Here is a 9,135-nt window from a genome sequence, read left to right on the forward strand (position 1 = left end):
GCCACCGCGCTCCCAAGCGGCGCACTGTAGCAGTGTGCCACCGGGCCGGCCCTGGAAGAACATATTTTAAGGTCATAGAAGACTAAGAAAGAACCAGAGAGTTAGGAGATAAGAGTGTCAGGAGGGACTAGTCAACTGAAGCCTCAGGGAAGTTGAGTACGATGAGAATCAAGCATTGCAATTAAAAGGTCTTAGTGAGTGAGTAAAAGCACTTTAGCAGACTGCTGGAATGGAAGCCAGATTGTGTTAAGTTTGAATGTCAGTGAAGTAAAGAATATGAGGCAGTGAGCATAGACTTCCTTTTTCAGGTGCTTGACTGAAAAAAAAACAAAATAGGATAGTAAGTAGAGCAAGCTGTTAAGTTCAGCGAAGGCACCTTGTCTTTTTTCCTTTACTGTGTATTATTATTATTACCTACCCTGGTGTATACATAAATAATGCACTTAGATGCTGAATGAGTGAAGAGGGACCAACATAAGTATTTTGTTTTGTGTAAGGATTGGCAGGATGTGAGCAACTGCTCACATGAGGAATAGAAGTAGCCAGTGGTGAGGGGAAGACTGTGAATTTAAGAGAGATCATTGATATAACAAGTCCCTGAGAAGACCAGAGAAGGGTAATCAGTGGAATTTTATTGTTGAGAAAACAGGAAGAGTTTCCTCGTTTTTTTCCTAAATATGTCTGAGGCATTTAGGACTTATAAATGAGACTGGAAATCCTTGTTTAATTGTAATGATCAGAAGCCTGGGTTTTGTAGTAGCCCCTTATTAGTTCCTACTAATAATGTTCCCTAGAACCAGTGCTCCGTTGCTTTTCCGAAGATCATGCCATTTTCAGTAACATCAGATTTACCTGTTGTTTTTGGTTTTCTATTATTATGTACCTTTGAGAATTTTTTTTAAATGGTAGTATTCCTGCCCCTGATTATGACAATGTGTATTTTCTTATTTTAGATTCGACTTCCACCAGAAGTAAATCGAATTTTGTATATAAGAAATTTGCCATACAAAATCACAGCTGAAGAAATGTATGATATATTTGGGAAGTATGGACCTATTCGTCAAATCAGAGTGTGAGTCTTACACTTTTGAAATGTGATTTAAAGAAAATGATTGCATAACCTATAATCTCAGAATTATAGCTGACAGTGAGATCACTCTGTGTGATATGCAGTGCAGCATCCCTAACCAGAGCCTAGACACTAACAGACTGATATCAGAGAGGTGAGATTTGTAGGGCAAAGAAACCTACTGACACCCTAATGATCCAGCTCATGTCAGCCAAGAATAGGATTCGAGAAATGACAGAGAGCATGAAGTAGTAATGAATGCTTTGAGGAGAATGGATGGGAAGGGAAGGAACTTTTACTGCATACCTACTATTTGCAAAGCCAGGTGTTAGATATTTTTTATTTGCACTGAGTCTAATTTGTTCAACCGTCTCCTCTATTCACTCCAGAATTTCTGAATAAATTTAATAGAAGGGTATTAAAATAACATAGGAAAATGATATTTTCAGCTATAGCTTTTTGTATTGAAGATTTAAAAGTATAGTGGAAAACATCTAATTACAAGAATTCATGTTTTAATTTGATATAAAGATTGGGGTTGGGGCCGGCCCGGTGGGTGCGCTGCTTGGGAAGTGCGGCAGCGCTCCCGCTGAGGGTTCGGATCCCACATACAGACCGGTTCCCACTCACTGGCTGAGCGAGGTGTGGGGGCAACACCGAGGGTTGCGATCCCGTGGCCGGTCCCAGTCCGGGCGTGACACTGAGGGTTGCGATCCATTGCCGGTCACGAAAAAAGACAAAAAAAAAAAAAATTGGGGTTCATACTTTAAAATGATATTTATTGGACATTACTGGCCAGCCGCCAAAAAAATCAACATTTGATAGTTATTGGACCTTTACTAAATACCATTTAGCATAGCAGGTGCTTTTATTTGCATCAGCAAAACTATAGCCGTGCGTGAAAGTGATATGGTATCTGTTTTACAAGTCAAATTGCCAAGGCCCAGAGAGTAAAGGTACCTCTCTAGTCTCATACAATGTTTAGTGATAAAATCTTCTGACTCTAAATTGAACCTCTGCACTACACAGTGCCATGGCCTCTGCCATCCTAACTAGTATGAAAGGACTTGTTACTTTAGAATCTATCTGAAAGGATTTCTGAAGTTTTTATTTTCAGGAGGAATAGTTCTTTCTTTTTTCTTTTTTCTTTTTAAAATTTTTTTTAAAAAGATGACCGGTAAAGGGATCTTAACCCTTGACTTGGTGTTGTCAGCACCACGCTCACCCAGTGAGCTAACCGGCCATCCCTATGTGGGATTCGAACCCGGGGCCTTGGTGTTATCAGCACTGCACTCTCCCGAGTGAGCCACGGGCCAGCCCAGGAATAGTTCTTTCTTTTTTTTTTTCCTTTTTGTCTTTTTTCGTGACCGGCAATGGATCGCAACCCTCAGTGTCGCGCCCGTACCGGACCGGGACCGGCCACGGGTTCGCAACCCTCGGTGTTGCCCCCGCACCTCGCTCAGCCAGTGAGCGGGAACCGGTCTGTATGTGGGATCCGAACCCTCGGCGGGAGCGCCGCCGCACTTCCCAAGCGGCGCACTGTAGCAGTGCGCCACCGGGCCAGCCCCGAATAGTTCTTTCTTAATTCTCTTTTATGACCTGAGAGCTCCTTCCTGGCTTTTTGACTATGAGATCTTGAGGATTCTCATTTCGAATCATCACTGTGCCTATAGAGAGTAAACAAAGAGCTTGAGATATATCATCATTGGTACTCAGATGCGGGAGAAAACCAAAGTGGTATAGACCAGCTGTCCTTTTTTAGGTGATCTCAGTCCTTTGAACATTTGATAAAAGCTTCGAACTCTCTCCACAGAAGAACACACACACCGTTTTGCATATATTACTTGGGCCCTAGATTAAGAAACCCTGTTCTAGATATACAAAGAATGCTATACAGAAAATTCTAGACTTGGGGATCAGGTGACAAGGTTCTGTTTCTGGCCCTGTTACTAGCCATGTGACAGGTTGCTCAGAGTTTTGTTTTTTTTCTCTCTTCATGTGTCAGATAATCTGTATGGTGCCCTTTCAGCTTTTAACATGGAGGCAGCAAGATAAATTTACTAGATTGGTTGTTAGACCTGGTTTCATGTATTAACTGGGCATTTGCTTGTCATGTGAAACTGGGCAAAATATTTAACCTATCTGAGCTTCAGTTATCTATGAAATACAGTCTTCCTAACCTGTCTTAAAGAATTATAGTTGGGGGCCGGCCCGGTGGCGCACTTGGTGGAGTGTGGTGCTTGGGAGTGTGCCGGTGCTCCCGCCGAGGGTTCGGATCCCATATAGAGACCGGTCTGCTCACTGGTTGAGCGCGGTGCGGGCGCGACACCGAGGGTTGCGATCCCGTTGCCGGTCGCGGTACGGGCGCGACACCGAGGGTTGCGATCCCGTTACTGGTCATGAAAAAAGACAAAAAGAAAAAAAAAAAAAAAAGAATTTTAGTTGGAGGTCCGGCCCATGGCTCACTTGGGAGAGTGTGGTACTGATAACACCAAAGCCATGGTTTCGGATCCCTGTATAGGGATGGCCAGTTGGCTCACTTTGGAGAGTGTGGTGCTGACAACACCAAGTCAAGGGTTAGGATCCCCTTACCGGTCATTTAAAAAAAAAAAAATTTTAGTTGGGATCAAATTAGATAGTGTTTGTGAAAGTACTTTCTTGTTATTTCCTTCCCAGTGTGCGTTAGCCACCCCTTCTCTGTGCTCCCATAACACCTTCTGTTTATATCTTATTAGTTAACATGTGATTTTGCTGTCTGTGTACTCACCTGTCTTCCTGGCAGCCTATGAGCTCCTCCAGGGCTGGTACCATATATTCTTTTCACTGTGTTGACAGCACTTCTTGTGCCTAATACCTGGTTAGCACCCAATGTATATAAATAAATGAATGATACAGAAAATGATTGTGTGGTTGTGATTAATTTATGAAGACATTATAAAATTTGTTGATAGTACTCAATTAAGAGATGTTTAAATCAGTGAAGGTAGAGAATGTTTTGGAAAAACAAAACAAGAGGACAAGTTATAAAGGAAAGACATCTTCAGAGGAGTACAGAGTAGCTCAGGGCCGTTGTGCTCCTGGTCCCTCTATCTGAGCATTTGATAAAAGACAGTGGTTTTCACTAGCTCCTCATTCTTCAGGTCTCAGCTTCAGTGTCACCTTTTCATAGAGCTTTTCATTGACCACCCTAGCTAAAGTAGCTCTCTTTCTTCCCATTAGTCTGTGTCACAGTTCTCTATTTTCTTTATTATATTTCTTATGGTCTATAATTATTTTGTATTTATTTATTTTCTTTCACCTGCTTGAATAAAAGCTCCTTGAAGGGATGGTGCTTGTCATTTCCACTATTGTATCTCTAGTGCCTGTCACATAGAAAGAATGTAATATATGTTTGTTCAATAAATTCATAAAGGTTTGGGGTGCAGGAACTTGGGTCTAAATTATAGATTGAGAAACAGCTGTTTTTCTGTTCCTGTTCCTGTTCCATAGTTGTTATTATGCTTTATTGCATACTTGGCACCTAGCACTAGGGTAAGTAACCTTCCTAGTTTGCCCAGTACCACCAGGTTTTCTGGGACATGGGACTTTTCAGTGCTAAAACCTGGACAGTCCTAGGCAAATCGTAATGATTGGTCACCTTACCTGGCATATAGCACACTTGGTACTTTGTACTTTTTAAAGCTTTTTCATACTTGTTACCTCTTTTGATTATTAAAACCACATGTAAGATAGGGCAGATGATATAGCCTGATGTCACTGTGTGACACATGAAGAAACTGAAGCCCAAGAGGCAAGTTACATGATTAGGTTTTCTTATTCCTACTCTAAATTTTTACTACCAATTAAGAAAATAATGTTGGCTCAGTGTCTAACACACAGTAGGTACCAAATACATGCTTTTAAAAATTCAGAATATAATGTGGGTTCTTAAAGTATGAAGTTAATAATTAGGGCCAGGGCACTTGAGATGGAGAGTCTTTATTTATTTTTACTTTTTTATTTTATTTTAACTTCTCAATATACATTGTAGTCGATTTTCATGACCCTTTACCCATTCCTCTTCCCCCCTCCCTCTCTCCCGGAGAGTCTTTAAAATGGGGTTAGTGCCTGTCTCTATTCCAGTTCCTAAGAAGATGTAAAAGGAAGAAAGAGTTTTTATTTTGAGCTTCCTGGAGAAAGTATGTGGCAGAGAACTGATAGGAGAAAGTAGATCTCTACCTTTCAAATGCATATTAGTACTTGCTATATGCATGACACCGTGGGACTAAAGTATAAGATCACCTTTTAATGTTTTTATTCCAGAGGAAAAACTAGGTGGAATTTTTGGGAAAATGGGGCAAAGTTTTTTCCTTTTGGCAGTCCGCAACTTTCATACCTAATACATTCTTGAAAATGATGAAAAGTCCAAACAGTAAAGACTATTCACAGAGAGTAAAGAATATTACAAAATCCCTCATCGGGCCCACACAACCTGACAGTGTGAGTGCATTCATTTATGCTGGCACTCTCTAATCACCTGCAGCACCCTATACCTATTCTGTCACCTTTGATAGGAAGCACAAGCCCTGAGCAGAGCTCAGACAGTAATCTTTTCCTACATCAAGTCTGGGCAAGTGTCTCCCCTTCCCGTGAATTTGCTGCCTTTCCTAGAGCCTATGCATTGACTATGGCAGATGGAAAGTCAGCCCACAGTCTTAAACATACCACAGTTGCACTGTGTGGCTAGAACACAGATGGAGGCAAGGGGTCCATCTTTATCACACCATAGCAGGAACTAAGTGGGACCTCTGCCCACTGTCCCCACTAACAAGCATATGGCCATCTGCTGCTTGCAGTTTAGTGCTCCCACTGCTCTGCACACTTCCCTACATCTCCCAGAGGAAGATGATGAAGTGAAGAGAGGAAGTGTCAAGAGCACCTACACTAGAAGCAGCCCATATTTGTAAGCAAGGTCCAGCTTCCACTTCCAGCCACCTTCCATCATTCTGCCCCAGCTCACAGATAACCCTACCCACGAGCACATTTCCACTTGATCCAGGCTGAAGTCCAGCCTTTTTTTCCAGTAATGTGTAATGAGTTCGGGTTGTATTAAAAATGAACGTGTGGGGCCGGCCCGGTGGTGCACTTGGTAGAGTGCGGCACTTGGGAGTGTGGCGGCGCTCCCGCCGAGGGTTCGGATCCCATGTAGAGACCGGTCCGCTCACTGGTTGAGCGCAGTGCGGGCGCGACACCGAGGGTTGCGATCCCATTGCCGGTCGCGGTACGGGCGCGACACCAAGGGTTGCGATCCCGTTACCGGTCATGAAAAAAAGACAAAAAGGAAAAAAAAAAATGAACGTGTGAAAGTAGAGGCCTGACTATATTGCATTTTACAAAGGCAAAGAATCTTCTAAGAAAAGTGGGAGAAACTATTTAAACTCTCTTTACATTGGAGGACATCCTTTCTTGGCCATAAAGGATGATGGTTGATTTTTTCTCCATATATCATTTATAATTTTACCATCTTCTTGGTAGGGGAACCCCCCCCACACACACACACACCCATCCACACAAAATAGGTTTTATTTATTTTTTTTCTCCTTTTTGTCTTTTTTCATGACCGGCAACGGATCGCAACCCTCAGTGTCGTGCCCGTACCAGACCGGGACCAGCAACGGGATCGCAACCCTCGGTGTTGCACCCGCAACTCGCTCAGCCAGTGAGCGGCCGGTCTGTATGTGGGATCCGAACCCTCGGCTGGAGAGCCGCCACCGCACACTGTAGCAGTGCGCCACCGGGCCGGCCCAAAATAGGTTTTATTTTTATGGGTTTAATAAACCTTAGTAAAATATTGCCCAGAAACATTTATTTCCTACATTGATGGAGTTTGTCTTTTCTTTGAGAATTGAAACTATAATTAGGGTGAGGGAGAAAAATCAAAATGTTTAGAAACAAGGAATTCCCCATTCTAGGCATTGCTCACTAACAAGAGCCATCATCCTAAGTAATGTAGTGCAAAGTTTAAGATTGAAAATTTGGTCTTAGTGTAAGAAATAGGAAAGACTAGAACAGTGAACATGAAAACTGTGACAAAGTTTCCAGCTAATTCTTTGCTTGGTGCTAGTGCATTTATAGCTGTGTATTTAGGATTCTTGATATAACAATAAGTTTAACCTTTAGATATTTTACTTAAAAACAAACAAAATTACATAATTCAAGAAATTATGTCAATCATCACCTGGGCAGGAAAAAAGAAAAATTACAGGGTATTCCAGCATATGTATCCATAATGTTTGTTTTCTCTAATAGTTTTCAGGTTGATCTCAAAATACTTCAATAAAACATATTTCAATTTACTGTCTTTAAAAGACAGTTACAGGTTTAAAAGATGGTTCTGTTATTACACTGTCAATGCTCAGGTAAATGTGTATTTTAATTAAGTTCAATTTTACTGTGCAGGGGGAACACACCGGAAACTAGAGGGACAGCTTATGTGGTGTATGAAGACATCTTTGATGCCAAGAATGCATGTGATCACCTATCAGGATTCAATGTTTGTAACAGATACCTTGTGGTTCTGTACTATAATGCCAACAGGGTAAGTATAGCAGAGTTCCTATTATGTGGTGAGCTCATTTGAGAATTAGAGTAGAACTGTACTGTGATGGGAAATGTGTACTGTGAGTTTTCTTTTTTGGCTAGTACTATTGGTGAAATTCATTTGGCTGGAGATTGGTAACTGTTAACTTTGGTGCTTACCACATTTCTAGGCATTTCAGAAGATGGACACAAAGAAGAAGGAGGAACAGTTGAAGCTTCTCAAGGAGAAATATGGCATCAACACAGATCCACCAAAGTAAACACTGTTTTTTGTATTTTCATTGTGGACTAAAACCTGTGAATGATTACCACCACCTTTTTTTCCTTTTTAATTAATACTGAATATTGTGATTTCTTATTTGAGATTCAAAATTACCTTCTTGAAACTTTGATACATCTTAGGATATGTTATGTTAATAAACTTGTAGCTTTTGTAAAAAATGTCAGTATTTTCTCTTGAACTTTCCCCTCCTGTTTGATACGAGGAAAAAATCAAAATAAAAAACAAGAGTTAAACTATATCAAGAAATGTAGATGGTCCTAGGGACTCTGAGTGTCTTGAGAGCATGGACCTTTTTATACTCCTAATGTCTCTGGTGTCCAGTTTTGTGCTTAGTCATCAAAGGAGCTCATTAAAGTCTTGTTGTTTACTGAATGTCTACCAGTAATGAAATCTTCATAACAACTCAGTGAAGGTAGGTATTTGCATTTTGCAGGTGAGGAAACCAAAGCTCATTATGTTGGTTGAATGAATAAAATGCTTAAAAAGCTGATGTAACAGCAATCAGTTGTTAACCAGGCCTGTATATTTGAATAATACTTGCTTTACAGTTAATAAAACACCTTTGTACATATGGGTAACTCTTGTCCTTAGAACAGTTTATTCCACATTGTTAGAAATTTGAAAGCAAGCTGCTTGGGTAGTGGTGGTGTTACATGGATAAGATTGTAGTTATGCAGCCTTTCCCTTCGTTATGAAGCATCTGTGTATCTTTTGGACCTTAGCTCATAATGTATCTTTGCCATAAGTAAAATAATGTTCACACAATCATGAGTTCCCATGACATAGAAATAGTATGGTTATTACCACATTCATTATAGCTTGGTAGTTTGGGAGGAGATAGCTATAATTTTCTTTTTATAGTTTAGGCATGGGCCAAATGGAAAAACATGTATTAGTTGTTTCATGTGTAGCCAGAACCTAAAATCAATTTGAAAGGTACATACACTGAATCATTTAAATGGGCAAAGAGCATCTACTCCTACTTTTAATTATGCCTGAGTGTTTTTTGAAAGCACTGGAGAGTAGAAAGTCATTTCTTAGGGTGGGTGGATGAAGGACCAAAGGTGTGGATTTCCTTGTGAATGCTTTTATGAATTCCTTATTAACTTTAGTGATACACAGTGTGCCTTTAGGTATTTACAAATGTAAAAACAGTTTTTTGTAAGGGGAAAGTCAAAATTAGACTTTAAAGTGTGATTTGTCT

At 40.6% G+C, this 9,135-nt stretch overlaps 1 protein-coding gene across 1 annotated transcript in view; it reads left to right on the top strand.

Annotated features, from left to right (window-relative positions):
* Nucleotides 1–8,509, top strand: part of SF3B6 (splicing factor 3b, subunit 6, 14kDa) — a 17,046-nt gene extending 8,537 nt beyond the window's left edge. The window contains exons 3-4 of the mRNA XM_008589111.1: nt 7,508–7,646; nt 7,819–8,509. Coding sequence (XP_008587333.1) covers nt 7,508–7,646; nt 7,819–7,908 — 229 coding nt within the window. The 3' untranslated portion in view covers nt 7,909–8,509. The remainder of the gene's footprint in view (nt 1–7,507; nt 7,647–7,818) is intronic.
* Nucleotides 8,510–9,135: the final 626 nt, after the last annotated feature.

This window comes from Galeopterus variegatus, unplaced genomic scaffold (genome assembly GCF_000696425.1).
Source record: "Galeopterus variegatus unplaced genomic scaffold, G_variegatus-3.0.2 Scaffold5218, whole genome shotgun sequence".
NCBI classification, from domain to species: domain Eukaryota; kingdom Metazoa; phylum Chordata; class Mammalia; order Dermoptera; family Cynocephalidae; genus Galeopterus; species Galeopterus variegatus.